The 20,171-nt window shown below is 30.1% G+C and overlaps 2 protein-coding genes across 2 annotated transcripts; both read right to left on the reverse strand.

Annotated features, from left to right (window-relative positions):
• Positions 1-4,493: 4,493 nt before the first annotated feature.
• On the reverse strand, positions 4,494-7,235 carry LOC133785561 (probable WRKY transcription factor 21). Its single transcript, XM_062224786.1, has 3 exons — positions 5,733-7,235; positions 5,497-5,622; positions 4,494-4,996 (listed from the first exon to the last, which is right to left on the reverse strand). The coding sequence occupies exons 1-3, from the start codon at positions 6,536-6,538 to the stop codon at positions 4,852-4,854; spliced, it is 1,077 nt and encodes a 358-aa protein (XP_062080770.1). The 5' UTR covers positions 6,539-7,235; the 3' UTR covers positions 4,494-4,851.
• Positions 7,236-15,478: 8,243 nt separating this feature from the next.
• Positions 15,479-18,924, reverse strand: LOC133785569 (signal recognition particle 9 kDa protein). Its single transcript, XM_062224794.1, has 5 exons — positions 18,674-18,924; positions 18,083-18,211; positions 17,867-17,935; positions 16,238-16,331; positions 15,479-15,882 (listed from the first exon to the last, which is right to left on the reverse strand). The coding sequence occupies exons 2-5, from the start codon at positions 18,152-18,154 to the stop codon at positions 15,806-15,808; spliced, it is 312 nt and encodes a 103-aa protein (XP_062080778.1). The 5' UTR covers positions 18,155-18,211; positions 18,674-18,924; the 3' UTR covers positions 15,479-15,805.
• Between the last annotated feature and the right edge of the window lie 1,247 nt (positions 18,925-20,171).

Genomic DNA, 20,171 nt, shown 5'->3' on the forward strand with positions numbered 1-20,171 from the left:
CCATTGTTGTTATCTTGTAAGTTCATTCCATATCGAAGAGGTTGCGATCGATTTCTGTAACTTCACAAATATGTTCAACTAACTCCTCATAAGTTAGGTTAGTTTGTACCAAACTTGATCTTAATCGTGAGTGTACGCCCTAAATATCCACGCATATTGGCGGGCTAGAAAAGGGCCTAATTCGATCTGCCACGTGTAAATCGTCCACCCGGAGCTGTTTAGTACGGGCCTCCATCTGTCCAGCCCGAGCTGATTAGAGAGTTAACTGCTACTCGGAGGCATCGTGTCAGCAGTATGAGTCTCACGAGCTGGCGCCACATTAAGCTCGTGATGCAGCAGAGATCTGACACCAGAATCCTTGTAAAGTCAACCACGCAATATAAACGTGTATATATCAGACATCACGTGTCTATTCTATTCCTGAATTCTCGGACACGCAGTACAAATGTGCATGTTCAGACATCCCACACCTGATTTGGGTCATGCGGCCCGTTATCCCTCCTTACCTATTGATTAGACCACACTTCACTGCAAAGTTTATGAATTAATCATTAGTGTCACAGAGATGACGTGAAGGGTAAAGAGATCACGGGATGACCCCATTGCCAACCCAGATATCTTCTTCCTATAAATACCAAGACCCTGGGTAGTGCAAGGGGTTGACATATTTTTGTAAAGAAACACTCTGTAAGAAATAGTTAAGAGATATCAATAATATCGACTGGTGGACTAGATGGATTTTAACATTCGAACCACCTAAAAAGATAAGGGTGACCATCTTCCCATGCTATTAGTTTCTCAAATCTAGAATATAATTATTTTCATATTACGGTTCACCAATTTGCACTAATTCATCCTATTTATTCGTATAATTACCTGTTGGCGAAGAACCACATCAACAGTGAGCCATTTGAAATCCATTTCCACGAGTCCTCATTCTTTTTCCACTTTCCATCACATAATATTACAATATTTTTTGATGACATCTGAAAAAAATAATAATACAATAAACAAATATAAATTACTGGTATTACTTTGATTAAAAAATTATATAAAAAATGAAAATCAAGTTGAAAATCTAGAAATTCGACAACGTGTCTGAAAATTAAACAACCTGTTTGATAATTCGACAACCCGTCTAAAAATTCGACAGGTGGTTGAAAATATATGACGATCTGTCTAAAAATTAGACTACCTATCTAAATTTGACAGATGGTCTAAAATTTAGACAGGTGGTCAAAAAAATACGACTACTGGTATGAAATTTAGACAACTGGTCTAAAATATTAGACTCCTTGTCGAAAAATTAGACAAGTTGTCAAAAATTTTTGGATTTCTCTATCTCGAAAATCACCGAAACCACCATTAATATATATTTTTTTTAAGATTTTCAAGCTTTAACCTCCATAAAAACCCAGAAATAAACCTAAATCCTTACTTATACTTTTAATAGACTAAAACAATCATTTTGCATTTTAAATATACAAAAGCAATATAAAAAATATCATATTTTATATATAAAAGAAACCTTTATAAACCAAACTTTTGAATGAGTGGTGGCCAGATTTGTGGAGAAATGGCAGCATCCGATGATGAGCAATGTTCGCCGGTGGTAGGGGGCAGTGGTCACCGGTGGTGGTGGTGGCGACGGGGGATGATAGTGGGTGGATGGGTGAGAGGAAGAAGATGATAGTTATTAGAGTTTTTATTTTAATTTATTATTATTTTATTTTAAGGGTAAAATGGGTAATACAAAAAATTCATTAATAAAAGCGGTCATTTAACTAAAAACTATTGAAACTAGGCCAAAGTGCAAATTGCACTATAAAAAAAGGCCATTTTGCAAAGGACCCCTTTTCTTTATATAATTAAGGGGTATTTTAGGTATAAATAAATAATGTTTCACACTTGTTATAGTTAAATACAAACGAAAAAATATTGCGGAAAAAATACCTAATGTTCAAAATATGTTAAAAATAAATGCCTAATCTTTTTTATTTGCGGAAAAAATAAGTTTGTTGACTAAGTACATATTTATCACTCAAGTCAATTTCATATTTAAAAAAAAAAATTAATTAGAAAAATAAATTAAAAAAACAATTTTAAATCAAAATTTTAAAAATACATATTTTGAGGACAAAAAATACTCAAATTACAGAGTGATACATGTCTGTTGAGTCAACACTTAAACATCTCTAATAGAGGAGGTACTGACAAAAACAATATTTTAGCAACTTTATGAATTTTTACCGCAAAGAAAAAAATTAGGTATATAACCTTGACGTATATTGGACATTGTGTATTTTTGTCGTAAAAAAATTTAAATATTTAACTATAACCGATGTGAAATATTGAATATTTATGGCGTAAATATTCCTATAATTTTATCATTATAATCTTAATGAATAGTTCTCACACCTATATTTGAGTGCCCATACGCCAATATGTATATATAGGGTGTTTCTGCTATGCAAGTTTGCAGAACGTCCGCATAACTACAGTTTTTTTTAAATGATCTAACAGTAGTTGACAGGGTGCCTTTTTGTTTTTTAATACAACTGTCTCGTCGTACTTTAATTTATACATATACATATGTAATTATGTGAGCGTTACGCCCGCAGAATAAAAGTACCATATATATATATTTTCCAAAAAGAATAAATGGTACGAAGGGTTTAAAATAGAGTAAAATTTAAAGAGTGTGATAGAGTATAATTTTGTAAGAATTAAGTCAAATACGAGTATAATTGCAAACAATAATCTTTTAGCAGCGTGCCCTAATAATCCCAAACTCATCAATGCAACTACACAACACATCATTATTAATAATAAGATGGTGTAGAGCAGTATCCAATAAAATAAATTTCTTCAAAAAAGGAAAAAAAAAAGTTGGTCAAAATAAAATCCAATACCATTAGTGTGGCACTTAGTGAGATTAAGAAAGCTTGCTTAATTGTTAGAATAGTGAAAAAAACTAATAATATTTTTTGTTGTATCAAGTATGACGTGGCGGGTTCTAATTGGACAATACTAATTCCACAACTAACTCTACTCTACCAATGATAAATGAGGTAGCAATAGTACCTTAAAATATTGGTATTGCAGCAACCATAATTAGTCTTTTTGAAACTTTTCATTCAACTCTTTTGGTGGCCATTATGGCTGCCATTTCAAGTAATTGACTTAAAAATTCTGTCTTTATAATAATAATAATAATAATGATAATAATAACATTATTCTTTTTCTTTTTCTCAACCTTAATATATGATTGAATCCCAATAGAGATTAGAGAGAGAGATAGTCCATCTGATGGTTGATGAAATGGGATAGAGACCATATCGTTTTCACACCAATAATGTCTACAAATGTACTAAAAAGCACTTATTTTTCCAGTACTTGAAAGAAAAGAAAACATAATAAAAAAAGAATTTAAAAATTTAAATTTTTTTCCCAACAACCCAAGTAGGAAATAATAACACACAACTCCTTATTTAAGTAACTGTTATGAAATAGTGCATGAACATAGAATAAAAGAACTCCCACCAATTGAAGTACTAAACTATACCAAAGGACCAAGAATTAATGAGACAGAGATGGAAATTGGACCCAAAATAATAATTCTTGGATTTCAATGGAGGAATTAAAATCATATCAAAAGGGTTGTGAGTTGTGGATGATTTCTTATGCTTTGTCACTTGGTCCCCTCATTATTATTGCCTTCTCTTGTTTGAGAATATATGTATTTTTTTTTCAGTGATTTCGACAAGTAGAAAATCTCATGCAAAAAAAATAAATAAAGGGTTTGAAACAACATACCAAAAATGAAAAAGTTTTTGGCTAATATACTCTGAAAAAGGAGTATAGTGGCTGGACTTGGCAAAGAATTTCCTTTACCAACCTTTGTAATAAAACCAATAATAATAAATCTTTTCACTTTATATAATGAAAGAACCAACCTAAATTTTAGAATGAAGCATTTAATGCCCATTTGACTTGCAAATACGTATACATATATATATATCCTAATAGACCAAAATCAACATGCTTGGACAATAATAGTACAGCTCATGCTGGTAGGAAAGTCCAAACTTTGAAGTAGACACTAAAATCCCACCGCTTACCTACTAAAGAAAGCAAATAATTCAAGCTGTGCTAATACCATTTTCATTTTCAGTTTCTTACAACGGCTCAATTTTCAAATTCTACTGTGCTTTTTTCCTTTTAATGGATTCACTTTTATTTTAAAAAGTAAAATCAGAAACTCAGCTATTACAATATATGTATATGTATAGATATGATACTGAGTGTGAGATAGATAGGCTCTTCTTGCACCTAAAATCTTTAATCTAGTTCAAAAAAGTCTTAAACCCCAGATGAATAAACTAAACTAGTGTCACAATCTGACAAGGAGTTGAAGCCTAACAACATTAAAGAATCTTGAATACATGGTCAATTGAAAGCTAAAATTTCACCAAAATGAAAGGGCATTGCACTGGAAAAAAAGAGCATTGCTTTTCTAAAACTGATGGAAGAAGAGTTCTTACAATTAATTTTACACCACCCCAATTCTACAGAGAATTTTTCACTTGACCACAGGGTCCTAGCTGGTTTTTTTTTTTTTTTTTCTCCCCAAAGGACTAGAAACCTAAAAGGGCTTGAAGAGCCAATTCCTCAAAGCCAAAAAAAAAAAAAAGAAGAAAAAAAGAAAAACAAAATGCTCCACATTTATATCCCATGCTTGAACCATGCAAAATATGTACAGGAGCATCTCAAGCCAATCACAGATTAAAACTTTTTAGTTCATATGGTTTAGTTGGCCTTGACCAAGGAGAAGCCCTACATAATAATAGGTCAGTTGTTTGCAGACTGAGATTGTATCCTGGGATGGTTATGTTCACCTTCATAGGTCACAATAAGCATTGAAGAGTCTTCCAAGCACCTCTCCACATGCTTCCTCGCCGGACAACCTCTCATGCTGCTACATTTATAGTATCCCCTGAACAAGTTTACGAAGGAAATAATCAGTTGAAAAACAGAAAAGGATTGTTGCAGAATAGTGTCAATTATGTCGTGATCCTGAAATTTGCAGGGTCCTACTTTCGTTAGATTTATTCTCTAGTCTGACCATTTTCAAGCAAGAAATGAGCAAGACTAGAAACCTCCAACACATTAAACAGGAATATTTATCAATCAGTCATTATATAGGTCCTACACTGAATCCAAACATAAGGCCTGTATGTCTTCACTCTCTCCCCTCCAGTGAGAAGAATACAATTGTAATTCTTTCCATGAGATGATGAAATAAAAAAGGGGGAGAAAATCTAATGCCCAAATAAGAAATAAACATCAGATTGGTGTATTATCAAACAAGAAAAATGCATGTAAGGTGAAACACCCCCAGTTATAAATGCTTAGCAGGATCTCATACATGGCAATTGTTAAGCTTAAATGAATTATAGTTCATATCAGAAAAGATAATATAGTTATTAATTGTACCTAGGATGAGGAGAACCCTTGATTGGCTTCTGGCCGTACTTCCTCCATGAAAAATCATCAGGTGGGATATCTGCAAGCTTGTTACTGATAGCTGGCACCTTGATTGATCTTTTCACCCTATGTTTCCTGCAAACAGAGAAACAATATGAAGCAAAAATAGAGAAGAAAAAAAAACAACTCTAGCTTCTCCTTGTAGTTAGATGCACAAGTAAACCATATAGGGAGCCAAAGCTAACCTTTTCTTTGAGCAGTGGCATCTACCACCAGAGCTACCACATTTCACACTTCCATCATCACCTCTTGCAGAACACTTCCTCTTGTGTTGTGAAGTCTGATCCGATGACCGCGGGGCACCAATCAAATGGAAGGAATTCCCATCCAAATTGGCCACACTTCCGTCCATGCTCAAAGAAGAAATGAAGGACCTAGTGGATGACATTGTTGGCGTGCAGCTAGAGCTATCAAAATTCAAGCTTATGCCACTATTGCTCTTTCGAAACATCATTTCCGCTTGATGTTTCATCTGTTGCTGGTGCTGCTGAAACAAAAGCTTTTGTTGCTGTTGCTGCTGTTGTTGCTGCTGCTGGTGCTGTTGTTGCTGCTGCTGGTGGAGACGATAGTGTGCTGGGGTCCCTTGTTGGGCAAGTTGGATTGGGGTTTTCCCACCAGAGCTCAGCTCCAAAGATGTGTTTCCCAAGCACAATGAACTTTTAACATTTGAACCCATATCATGAAGAGGGTTTTCAGGAATGCTAGATTGAAGAAAATGAGAAGTTTTGGACGGACGGTCTGTTCTACAATTAGGATTGTCTAAGAGTATATTTTGCGGTAGAGGGATTGGAAGTTTCTTAACCTTTCTAACTCTGGCATGACCTAAACCAGTATTTAGAAGAGAAACAACTCTCTTGAACCTAAACACAGCCTCTCCAGTTTCCACCACTAAATTCCTACGCTGAACTTGATCCTGGGGCTGAGACAAAAGATTTAGTACTCTATGGCAGCTCTCTACAGCTGCTTTATTTGCTTCTTCAACCTCCTCCATAATAATCCCCCACCAGAAAAAAAAAATCCCTAATTCCTCAAACCCAATAAGCCAAAGAAGAAAGAACAAAAGCCCAGATACCTGCTTCAATCATAGGAGGTACAACAACCCAAAAAATCCAGATAGGAAAATCCCATTTTTCACCCCTAAAAAGAAATAATCTTTTGTGATGGTTGAACTTAAAAAAGGAAGTAGTTGAACTTATGAGAAAATAGCAATTCCTTACGAAACAAAGAAAACCAGGAAGATCATACGAGAGAAGAAAGGACTGGGGTTTCGAGATAAAATAAATTGATTAAGAGAAAAAAGAAAGGGGTTGGGAGTGAAACCCAGATAGGAAATCAGAAAATTGAAGAGAGAAATCGAGAATTGATTTTTCAAGTGAAGAAGCAAGAAAAGCACCAAAGAAAACAAGTAACAGACCTCGTTGGACTTGGTGCTGTCAAACCCTAGATTCGTCTTCCTTGCTTTTGAGATTGAAAGGTGTGAAAGAGAAGACTTTGCTTCGCTTGAGAAAATTCACACAGCCTGACACCCATAAGAATACAAAGTTCCCATCTTTATTTATTTTTTCTTTATAACAATACCAAAACTCTCATAAAAATAAGTTTTTTATATATAGAAAAAGAAGGTAAACTATATCTAATCTCCCATACCAAAAAAAAAAAAAAAAAACAGAGAGAGAGAGCAGGAAGGAAAACAAAAATGGTCGAGAGATGTTAAAACAAGAGAAACGAAAGAATTAAATATAAGAAAAAAAAATAAAAAAATGAAGCAGAGGAAGGAAACTGAGTCAGAAATGGAACGAAACTGCCGTCTATGTCACAGATTTGAAGGTGGGCCCCACCAAAGACCTTTGTTGTTCTTTTTCTTCTCCCAATTCAACTTTCTTTTTTAATTTTCAATTTTTAATTTATATTATAAATAATTAATAATAAATAAATAAATAAAATTGAAATCTATTCTGAGTGAGAGAGTGGTCTGTAATGCTCAGCCAGCTTGAGCTTTACTACTTGTAATTGGTATGAGATATGGTGCTAGGCTATGATTGGTTTGGGTTTTGGGTTCACAATTCTTTGTGTTGTTTTTTTGGTTTTGGGTTTTGGTTTTGAAAGCTCAGCTTTTTGTGAGCCTTTTCTTTTCATCTTCTTGATAAATTCCTTTATGCATTGGCTACATTTGTATTCCCTAATTGGAGTGACTCTTTGGAGCTTTGCCACGTTTCAACCCAATATCACAACTCAAAATCTTCTTCGGTTAGACTTTTACTTGTCACATTTATCAACTTATATTAATTAATAAAAGAAAATATGCTGTAATTCTTTTGTTTTGATTATGTGGCTCTTCCTTTATATTTAACCTTAATCCTAATTAGCACCTACAAATTACTTAAATCAATTTTTTTTTAAATAGAGTCAAAATTTGAATGACCAAAATAGTATTTAGACTTTTGGGTTTAATTTTGTTAGTTTTGTTAAGTTTTTTAGGTTTGATTTTCTAATAATGACTTTACCAAATCTTATCTTCAATTTTGGTAAAATCTTTTCTCTCTTTAGATCATCTTTGATAGTGTGATCACTTCATTATATAAAAAAAAATTAAATATGATATTGTGTAAATGTTTAATTGGAATTGATTAACTTATTGGATTTATATATTTTTTTTATTCTGTGTTTTGTCTTATTATCTGTTTGTATCCTGTATTTCGATAAATTACTTTTTGGACCATATGTTTTGTAAAATGGTTCAAATAGAACCCTAAATCCGATTTTGATCCAATCTTTCTCAACTCAAATCACAAATAATTTACCAAACTAACAATCTAGAACAAAAATAAAATCATTCTACTTAAAAATTGTGTTGTTATATTCAATTTTTTCTTCATTAAAATTGAGTTTAAGAGTCTATTTGAACTATTTTATAAAATATAAGGTCCAAAAAATAATTTATTAAAACATAAAGTCTAAATAAATAATAAGACAAAACACAAAATCTAAAAAAGCATGAACTTTAACATATATTTAGATCATCTTTACTTGGTTTATTTTATCTCATTAATAAAATTAATTTGCATAATAAAGAGAATTAAATAGGTTGTCATTATTAAATTGGGCTGTACATTGACTAAAAATTCTTATAATTGTGACATTAGTTCTTTTTTCAAAAGAAAAAAAAAGGGCTTAATAATGTAAAAGTTAAAGTATGTTGTACAATATTTCTTCTTAGTTAGAGTACTTGTTCTGCAATTTTACGTAATGCCTGTTCTTTCAAGAAAAAAATATAATAAAGAGACCACTTTTGCATGTAATTAATTGGTCAAGTAAATATAGATTTCTAATCAGGAAAATTCAGTTACATTTACTACGAAATATATAAATATAAATTCTTCTTTATGTAGAAAAAAAAATATTTAAAAAAAATATATATATAATATATATATAACAAGTATATGGTTAGTTTTGCGTGGACTTCCTCTGTAGGTTTTTATTGGAGAAGTATTTTCAGTGTAAATTTCTATGATAGTGTATAGTATATTAGAGTTATTTAAAAAAAAATTTAGAAAATTTTAAATAGTTTAAAAGGTTAAAAATAATATTTAAATATGTTACATTTTACGTACATAAAAAAATAATAACAGGATAGCAAATTATTTTAAATTTTATTTTTCAAAATTGTAAACTATCTCAAATTTCAAGATTTTTTAAATAACTAGAGTATTCAAACACCGAAAATATTTTTCATTTGTCATATATTCTCAAATTCATTTTTTTCAAAAGAGAATCACTCAATTTTCTCGATTCTTAACGAGATTTAAAAATATATATAGCAAGTAAATATCTTTAAATATTGTAATATCTAAAGCATGATATATCAACCAATTGATTCACATCATAAGTCAAATATTCTTAATATGAAAACAAATAATTTACATAACACGATTCAATAATTTCTTCTGACGTTTTCTACTCTAATCATTTTTTTTATTTCCCCTTTTTTTTAAAATATAGAAATTAATGATACATAATAGTCTCATATTATTTATAAAAATCACTAAAAAGATTGTCATAATCAAATTGTATTAAAAGTCAAAGTAATTGATGATTAAGAATATTTCTACGGGAAACCGTGATGACAAAGCCCAAAACAAAAGTCGTGGAGAATTAAAAGAATTGAAATAATTGTTAGTATTATAATGGAACTGCAAAGACTATGTGCTACAAAACTATAATAAATAAATAAATAATTAATTAATATAATGCAAAGACTATATTATTATATATAATTAATTATTATAAATATAATAATAATAATAAGAGGTGTCTTAAGTAAACCAAAACCAATAAGGCACTTTGAAGAGTTTGGCCTCTGCGTCTGCGCGGCTTTATCAAAATATCCGTCAAAACGTGGGGCCCACGCGTCTCAGAGCAGTACTCGAGAGCATCCTATTATAGCCGTTGCCGAAAGAGTCCAATCACAACGCGACACGTGTAAATCTACACCTTAAAGCGTGACACGTAACCCAACGTATTGTTTGTTTGTTTGTTTGACTGCTCGAACACGGCCCTCTGCTATCCTGCGCCGGGGGGAGCACTGTTAGTTCGGCGACTGACATGGCGCGGGGCCCAATGGGCCCCAGTACCGTTGACTTCAGGGTCCAATATCTATTTCTAAAGTGGCGTAATCAGCTACTTTAATACCCAATTATGTTTTTGTAATTCAAGGAATTGATTGTACATTATTATTATTTTTATTAGTACTCAATATTGGATTAGGACTCATCTTCAACCCCCCTTTTTTATTTAATTTTTTTGGTGTGGGAAGCACTAATGTTCCACATGTGAAATGACCAAAATATCCTTTAGAAAAGAGTATCCAATTTATGACCATATGAAATTACCAAATTACCCTTGTAGAAAAGATTATCCAATCTTATGATCATTGGTTCTCTTCTTTGAAAAACTTAACCAAGGGAAGGAATAATTAGACAAAATTAATCTGCCCACTATTTTTTTTCAATTGAAGAAACATGATGTAATTACTAATTGTGTCACATGCAAATTTAGGTTAATTGGCATTAGACCACCGCCCTTCTAGACTTATCATTACATTAATAAAAAAAACACACACACACACAATAATACTCTTTAAAAAATAATGAGCTTAGGAGCACTATAAATTAATTGTTAAGCACTAAAATTTAATGAGCAATATAATATATTTAGTGAAAAATAAGTGCAAACTTTGGTGTTGTGTTCTCATAGTCTAATTAAATTTGCTTTATCCTTTAAATGTAATTATGTTTTCTCATGCTATGTTTCAATCCTTTTTAGCTCAAATAGAACTTTATAAGTCTTTGGCTTTTACCTTTATTTTAAAGAATAAAAGAAAAGAGAATCCAAATATTCTTTTTATTCCCTAATATAAAAATTAATCACTTATCCCTTTACTTTATATTTTTAGATGAATGTCTTCCCTATCATTATCCATTAGTTGGATGAAAAAATTGAATTGACCCATAAAAATACACAACTATATGGATTGATTTTCGTTTCTATAATAAGAATTTTTAAGAAAACTAATTACATCTAATTGTAAAAAAAATGTTAAAATATCTAGAAAATGCTATTTATGTTTTAGCTGTTTCAACATTTAAATAGAGGATGTGATAGGAATAAATTACACAAAAATTAGCGATTATTTTACATTTTAGTTATTATTTTAACAAACAATTTGACTGAATTTTTAATGAACATCTATTTATATCTCTAGAGAAAGTTTGTGGTTTAAGCTGTTTTCACATACCAAAAGTAGTGTAATAGGATAAGGATATATGCAAAACATATATACATATTATAAAAACATATATACATATTATAAAAGTAGTTTTAAAGTTGTAAACAATGTTTATAATTTTAATAAAAGTGGGTTTACTATTTTTATATATATATAATAGAATGAATTATAATTCTATAGTATATATAAATATTTACTAAACACAACATTGACATAGATATATATTTACATAACTATATAAAATATATATAAAATACAATAATATTTAAAAAAAATTAATAATAGAAATAAAATAAGAATAGAAAAAGTCATAGTGTAAACAGTAGTATACATATATCACCTATTTTTAGTTTCTAATATATCTTACGATGTCCTTTAGTAAATTTAATGAAGAAAAAGAGTTTCAATTACTTGATAAAAAACAAACGATCACACAAATTTATAAGATAAAAAAATAATATATGCATTTATTATTTTTAAATAAATATGATTTAATTACTTAAATTATCATAAAATATCTTAAAAATATAATTTTTTAATTAATTTATTTATTTTTGTTTAAGTCTATATTTGTTATAGTTTTTTAATTTAGAAGTGACAACAAAATATTATATATTATATATTTAATATAATATTAAGTTTAAGTTTAATTAAATTTTATTTAAGTTATAAAATATATGGTTTTATTATTTTTAAATAATTATCATTGTAAAATATCTTATTTTAATTTGTTTAATTATTTATTTATTTATTTAATTTTATTTAAGTTTAAGTAATGTTAGCAATCTATCGTTAAATATAATAATATTTGGTTAAATATAATAATATTATTTTAAAGATAACAAAAAAAATTTATTAAAACAAAAAAATTTCGTTATCTACCCACTTATTATATAAAAGAGATACGAAATTTTAGCATAAATTCCAAAGTTTCACAATTTTTTTCGACAACAAGTCTTTCACTCTATAGACAGTAGTTATTAAATATTTATAATTTATTTTTTTCACAAAATTCTTAGTTTTTAATTTTTTTTGGATTTTTTCATACAATATGATGGTGTAAAAATATTTAAAAATGTATAATATTTTAGAAAAATGTCAAAATTATCCATAAAAATCTAAAAAAATTTATTTTAAAAAATTAATCAAAGGATTTAATTGTTACTATTTTTGAAATTCAAGAACTCGAAACAACTCAATTGCTAGACCAAGAGTATTTATACTAGAATTTTCCTATAAATATATAATTTGTCATTTAAAAAAAAAAATAGTACATGGATTATCATTCATTGTTGTATTGCCGTATCTAATTCCCTAATTGGACCCACTTAAAAGAATATGTTATGTTTTTATAGGTTTTTGGAGCCTTGGTGGCACAGATGCAAACAAAAATTTTCAATCAATAATCAGTTAGTTACATAATTGTCCTAATTCTAGTATCGTATACAAGTCATTGTCAATGAATAGCAAAATAATAAAATTAAAAGTAATTTAAATACATTATTTTTTATGCCAATTTTATATCAAATAGTTAAAGGAGAAAAAGAATAAGAATCTCAGTAGCTTTTTTTATTTATTTATTGTATAATAATAACAATAATAATAAATATTAAATCTTTATAATGTTGGCATTTGGATTAATGAAAAAGTTAATTAAAAATGTTTTTGTGGGAGCTAAATGTCTAGAATCTGCATACATGTCCCATGCCTTGCTTGTCGAATTGGAAAGATTATTCCAGAACTAGCCCATGAAGTTGGAACAAACACACTACAATTATATGTAGATTTATATATTATATATATACATAATACATTGATTCATGCACATAATGCAATGATTTTATATAAAAATAACACTATTCTAAAGAGTGAATTATTGTAGTTATTCATTTTACTCTTTAATATAAAGCAAGGAGAGCCGTCAAAATGGCAACACAATAATTAAATATTATTTAATTTTTTAATATTTTTTTTTGTCAAACATAATATCCGTGAGATTAAGATTTTAATTGGGCATAAATATTACAATGTGAAAGGGATATTTCATCTAAAAAAGCGCATTGTCTAATTTAAGAACATGATAGACAAATTCATAAGTCGCAATATAAAATAGTAACCAAAATACGAGAATGAGATGTCCCATAATTTTTTTTTTTGTAAGTGCTAATTTTAGTGGGACGATTTTTTTTTTATAATTTGAATATTGCTGACGTGTAAGTTATTTTTTTTTCTATGGGAAAATGAAATGTCTTTCAAATTGGAAATTTTCATTTTTAAGGAAAAATGCAATTAATTTAAGTTCTCCTATGGATTTGAGAAAAGATTTATGGTATAAAAGACTCAATACAATTATAACTATAGTTTAGCAATGCAAAGGCATTAAGTTTCTCATACATAAAGGAGCTAAAAAAAAGGAATCAAAACACAATTATGAGTAACAACAGAAGAAAAGGAAAAAAAAGAAGAAGAAGAGGAATTCTAAACTTTAAAGCATAATTTTACATTCATAAAAATGCAGAATGACATACTTTACAACGTTTAAGCTCGAGAACAATTTGAATTTTTTTTCTTTTATGAAGCTTTATACCAAAAATGTAAATATTGGCCACCATGAAAGCATGAAATCTCTCAATCTTTCCAAATTCTCCTCTCTCTCTCTCTCTCCCAAAAGTTAAATTTTAAAAGAAAAAAACCAACTTTGTAGCATTTCCTTTTTTTTCTTTTTACTAATAATCACTGAGGCCATTCATTACACAATGCAGTAATCAAATCTGTTCTGTTCACATAATAAATAAAACAAGGTCTTTCAGAAAAGGGTTTTTAATAAAGAAATATATGATCAAGTGAGAGAGATTTTTAAGGGCTGTCTAATCCCAAAAAGCCATCCTTTTGTAAAAGCAAATCCTTTATTATTTATCCCAAGAATTATCCCATCATTCTTCTTGCCGGAGAGAATTTTAGCTACGTCCAATTACTTATACTATTGCTCACATCAGTGTTTCACATACTATACCAATACCACCTTCTTTTGGGCAAAAAAAAAAAAAATTCAAACTAATGTGTTCTCATTATCAAGACCAACTTTAGATAGAGAATAATGGGTATGAAGAAATGAATTGTTTTTTTGACAAAGAAAACTCAGAGAGAGAGAGATGAAATTCTCTGACTGCCCCCACTCTCTTGGGAACAAAATCCTTATTAGCTTGTCTTTAGCCCCCAAAACACCAGAAACACTCTGTCCCAAATGACAAATCTGCCTTTGTATGATATATGAGATGAAGAAATATATTTTATTTTATTTTATTCTTATCCCTATTTTACCTTTGTTTTCTTTCTAATTAAACTTCCCAATCAGAAAATTAAAAAAGAAAAAAAGGGTAGAACCTCACTCACGAGCTTTTATGGCACATGCATCTAAAAAACTTTATCCATTTAATGCCCCCTAATAAAGTAAAGCAGAGAAAAAAAAGTAAAGTAAAGAGGGTGTGCTTTGGGATCTGGTGAGACAGTACTGTCACACTCATGGCATAACATTTTTATGTTTTGATTGGGTTTGGTTTAAAGTTTAAGTTCTCCTGAAATTCACACAGCTCGTGCATACTAAACATTGACTGTCTTTGCCTATTGAACCAAAAAGACAGTGACAAAAACTAATGGGTTTTTACTATTGAATTCCACTCTTGTCAAGAGTGTTTTTTAATCTCATGGGGTAAATGTAAAATAGAGTAGCCAAACTTGTAGAGAATGTATGTAAGCCAAACAAGAAAAAAAAATTGCTAAAACAACATTAGGTCCCTTACAAGACAACCCCTTTATCGAAATCTAGAGAAATGGAAGCAATAATTATAAAATATACAATATATATATATATATATATAAATATGAAGAAAAAAAATACAATGATTCCATTCTGCTCTGCTCCACTGAACCGTACCACAGAACGATGGTGGTGGTGGGTTTAACTGGTTGGGACCTCATCCACTCGTTTTGGGGAAAGCAAAGCTTCGATATTCTAATTTTTTGTGTTTTATACCAAGTATATATCATATTTGAAGTCTATATCATGTACATGAGCAAAAACAAAATTGAGCTTTATTAATCTCATTTTTCGAGTATACATTATTCAGATATCAAAGAAAACAAGAGTTGAAAATATCCCAAAAAACTTTTCATTGAGAACAAGTGATGGAAGAAGATAAATTCATTAGTTTTGACATAAAGAGATAGATGCTCAAAAACAGAAAGTTAGAGCCAGTTAAAGAGTATAAATGCGCTTGAATCCAAGAGATGCAAAGACCAAAAATTGCAAAAGATGATATGCATTTTGAGACCCACAAGAACAAATTCGAGAGAGTCTCAAGGTCTTTGCTAAATGAAAATGCAAAAAATGGCTAGCAAAACCTTTTTTTTTCAGAGGAATTCATAAGTCAAACAAGATTTGTCAAAATAACCATTCTCTATTAGCTAACAAGGTTATTGTTTCCTTCCTCTTCCTTTCTTGGCTGGCTGTGCATCTATCGGCTCTTTTCCGGTAACTTCAGATGTATCCGCTGCAACATAAGAGATGAAAAAAATATACACATACATGTCATTAAGCTGTTAAAATTGGAATCGCTACTTAGGGTACACGCATATTATCGTAAAGCATCAACCACATTCCAACTATAGGTCTTTCAATAAAACACAATAAAAAACAGTTCATTTCAGGAAAGATGACATGCTATTACAAAGCTCATTTGACTAAAGTATAAGATTAGTAGCTATAATCTATGAAACCATGCCACTTTATATCCTACTATTGTTCACGATTAAAAACTAAATCAAGAGGATCAAAAGTAGATTAAGTTATTATGTTCAGAGACACAATATAGTTAGGAACAACTGAAATTGTACAAAATATGATACCTTCAGGACCCCGAGCCATTAAAGTGAAAAACATGTTGTTGAGCTTTTCCATTTTCTTAGCATCCTGTGCTTGGTCTGTCTTAAACTTCAGACACTGTAAAAACAAAAGAATGATCACACGAGTGAAGACAAGCTTTTATATTCCACAAGCCACAAACTATTATTCAATTATGTGCATGTAATGTAATTATCTTTTTTTTTTCCAAAAAAGTTCTGGTGAATATCATATGAACAATGTTTATAATATCTACTACAATTAAAACAAATATTTATAATGTACAAAATAAAGATCAATGCCAGTTCAACTTCGAGTTCACTTATGCACTAAGGTAATGTAATGTTCCATCTCTATCAAATGCATGCAACAGAAGCAGTATAGCAACTTCCTTAAAAGTATAAACTCCCTGTCATCATTTGCGACAAATAAATATGATACATCATAAAGAAGAAGAAAAGGATAATAAAAGAACTGTTAAACGTAAGTGTGAAACATAGCAGTGAAAAAATTGCTGCATGGCATACTGTAACACAAACATAAAGATCTCACTCAATTATAAACATAAACGAGGGACAGAAAACAAAACCATATAAAGCAATGCAGAGATGTCAGATTACTTTTTGTACAGACCTCTAACGGGTATGCAGAACTTGGTGAGTTTCCAAGAGAAACTTAGTTGACTGATTACTCACTACTACACGTTTCATTCAAAATTGATAAAAGAAACATAACGATATCCAAATTAGGACATCTGAAAAATACAACTTATTGGAGATAACAATGCCTAATTATGTGGAAAGTGGTGTACAAGCGTAGAATTACTTCTCTGATACTGATAAAGAACTCATTAAGTTCAAATAACATTTGTGACAAAATAAGTATGCTACAAAATTAATGTCCACGGCAAAAGGTTTCGAAATTTCCCACTGCTGAGGAGTACCTCAATCCTGTGTCTATTCATCAGCTTCCATAGATCTTTACCAAAATTAAAATACTGGTATAATTCCAAGTGACTCACGATTTTCGAATTTCCTTATCACTGTTAAGTGGTGGAAGAATCAGATTTTAAAGGTTTTAGTATGAAGTAACATATTGTATTTTTCTAATTAAAATTCCTTTCAGCAATTAAAATTGTTCTATAACTTACTAAGCATCTAAATAGAGAAACCAAGAGAACTGGGTGATTTACCAACATTTTATGGATATCAAGATAATTTTCCAAAAAGAAGAGAAAAATAGATGTGGGGTTAAAAATTTCTCACTTAAGTACCTATTACCAATCACATATAATCAGTAGCATGAAGGACAACAAATACAATACTACAATACAAAGATAATGGTCATGGTCATGGTAACTGGCCAAAAATTATATGACAGTATGATGCCCAAGCAATCAAATAAAAAATTCACAAACAACTAAAAATATAACAGAAACAGCATAATTTCTATAATAACAAAATTTAGGGGGTTAAAAATCAAAATTTTTGAGTTGAAACCCAGTGCTGGACTGCAATAATTATAAAACAAACAATCACAAATTCAAACGGGTTCCATTGACAAAGCTTAAACAATTAATCCAATAATCCAAGATTAAAGTAAAAAGACATATAACAAGAAAGATGATTTAGTACCTCCCGATTATTAGTGACCTTGAGAACCAATTTTCCATCGCAATGTCTGTATTTCATAACATATCGTGTCTACATCAATTTGGAAAAAGAAACAAAATTAATTCAACGTTAACATGAATTAGACTATTACATTCTCGTAATGATAATAATTTTTTTTGTTTTTTTTTTAAAAAAAAAAGATGAGTTTCTCAGCAACCAAACATAAAATAAACTCACAGATTCAGGATCGGCACGGAACATTTGTAGAGATCGGTCAGCGAACTCGTCCCAGGAAGTTATATAAACCATTCCGCCTTTCAAACAACAGTTTTAACAATCTGAAGATTTCCGTACGTGCACAGTACACTGAAGAGAAGAAGAAGAAGAAGAAGATCAATACTTATGCATTGCAATCTCTGTGTAGCATGTTGTAAAACTTCAATGAATATAATGAATTAGGGCATTATGGTAGAAATCTCTAGGCATATCAAGATGTTTACAATTAGGATTATGTAGGACGCTACTCTATCTATGAAAAGTCATGAATTTATATTTAGATGCCAAGAAGATCAAGATGTTACACAGAATTCACTTTCAACTAATACTAATTGGTCATTGGTCTTGCTCAGCACCAAATTAGGTGAATCTATTTGACAATTTAGTTACACAAATCAAATTTCTTAATCTAGAATCAGAGAAGAAAACAAAACCCAGAAATTCATTGTCCACCGCCACTTTTAAAGCACAAAACAAAGTTCTCAATTCAGCTTCTAACAGTGACACATTCATAGATAAAAGTCAGTAATTGAGTAACTAGTAGCGTGACACCTTATAGCAACGATCGAGGGAGATGGAGACCCGGAGGCGGAGTGGGCTGGGACGCCGTCGACGGAGAATTGTTCAATTAGGAGGGGCGGCGAGTCGAGTGGGTCCGACGTCACGCCGCCGAGGACAGGGACGGGGAGACGGAGATGGGCTTGTGAGGTGAGAAGGAAGGGGCGCTCAGACTGTCTTTCTCGAACGAATGGGGTCAGACAAGGGAGGAGGAAAGTTGGTCATTTTAATTAGTGTTTCTTTTTTCTTTCTTTTATTTTTTGAAGGGCTCTTTAAAATTTAATTTGGTCTAAAATAAAAATGAATATTTTAACTCTATTTACAAAATAACTGTTTCCAACTTTAATTCCAAAAATAACAGTTCTAAGTATCCTCAAATTAAAAGACTTAATTGGTCAAAATAAATTATTTCACCGTGTTATTTTGTAAAATAAGGTTGTTCTAATAATCGTTTTTTAAAATAGTTTTTATATAGAATTCAGACTATGTGTTAAGAATTTTCGATAAAAAGTTTAGAATTCTTGACAAGGTGTGACGGGTATCTCGAATGTCATAATTCAATACAATTTTTTTTGATGAAATATTCATTGTTTAACGCTCAAAACATGCATCCACTAAGCGGTGGTTATAGTCCAGATCGCACAGTCGATTCCACAAGAGTCAAATGAATAAAGTTAATCAATGAATAAGTTTAAATAATATGAGGAAAATAGAACAAGTGATATTTTTGTTGTTTTTGCGATTTAGAGATTAGAAATAAAAACAGAATAAAGTGTGATGTAACAATAGGTAACAAATAGGAAAGATCAAGAATCACAAATATGCATTATTATTTGTTTGGTTCTTTGATTCATAAAAATTACACAAATAGATAGTTCACATCCCAACTATTCATTTGGAAAATTTAACATTAAAGCACAAATATATTTCACAAAAAATGTATTAAATTGATTACTATTCTTTACCATGGAAGGATGAGATAAATCTTACGAGAAATCTAAAAATGACATTATACCATTGACAATAATGCAATAAAAGATTGGACATAAAACCTAACACAAATATTACTTTTACTATTTATAAAATACATAGAAAGAGCATGACTAATTCTATATAGATTTTAGCAAATGTAAATATATATGAATGAGATGGAGAAAATGATAAAGATATTATCTAAATTATTTTCACTAATTTGATAATACATAGAAAATGCTTGACAAAATCTATATACTATTAGTAAACATAAATATAGATAACAAGATGAAGAAATAGAGATGAAAGAAAATAAATCACTCAAATATATAAACTTTAAGCATATGGTGAATCAAAAATATCAAACAAAGTCATAGTGCATATAGGATCATCCTAACCTTCCTAAGAATGTTAGCCTATTATGCTAGACATTCTCATGAAATTCTAGAGAGAAAATATGAGAAATGAGACTAAAATTTAGTAGAGTTTTGCTACCTAAAAATTACATGGTTAATATGAA

This window comes from Humulus lupulus, chromosome 1 (genome assembly GCF_963169125.1).
Source record: "Humulus lupulus chromosome 1, drHumLupu1.1, whole genome shotgun sequence".
NCBI lineage: Eukaryota > Viridiplantae > Streptophyta > Magnoliopsida > Rosales > Cannabaceae > Humulus > Humulus lupulus.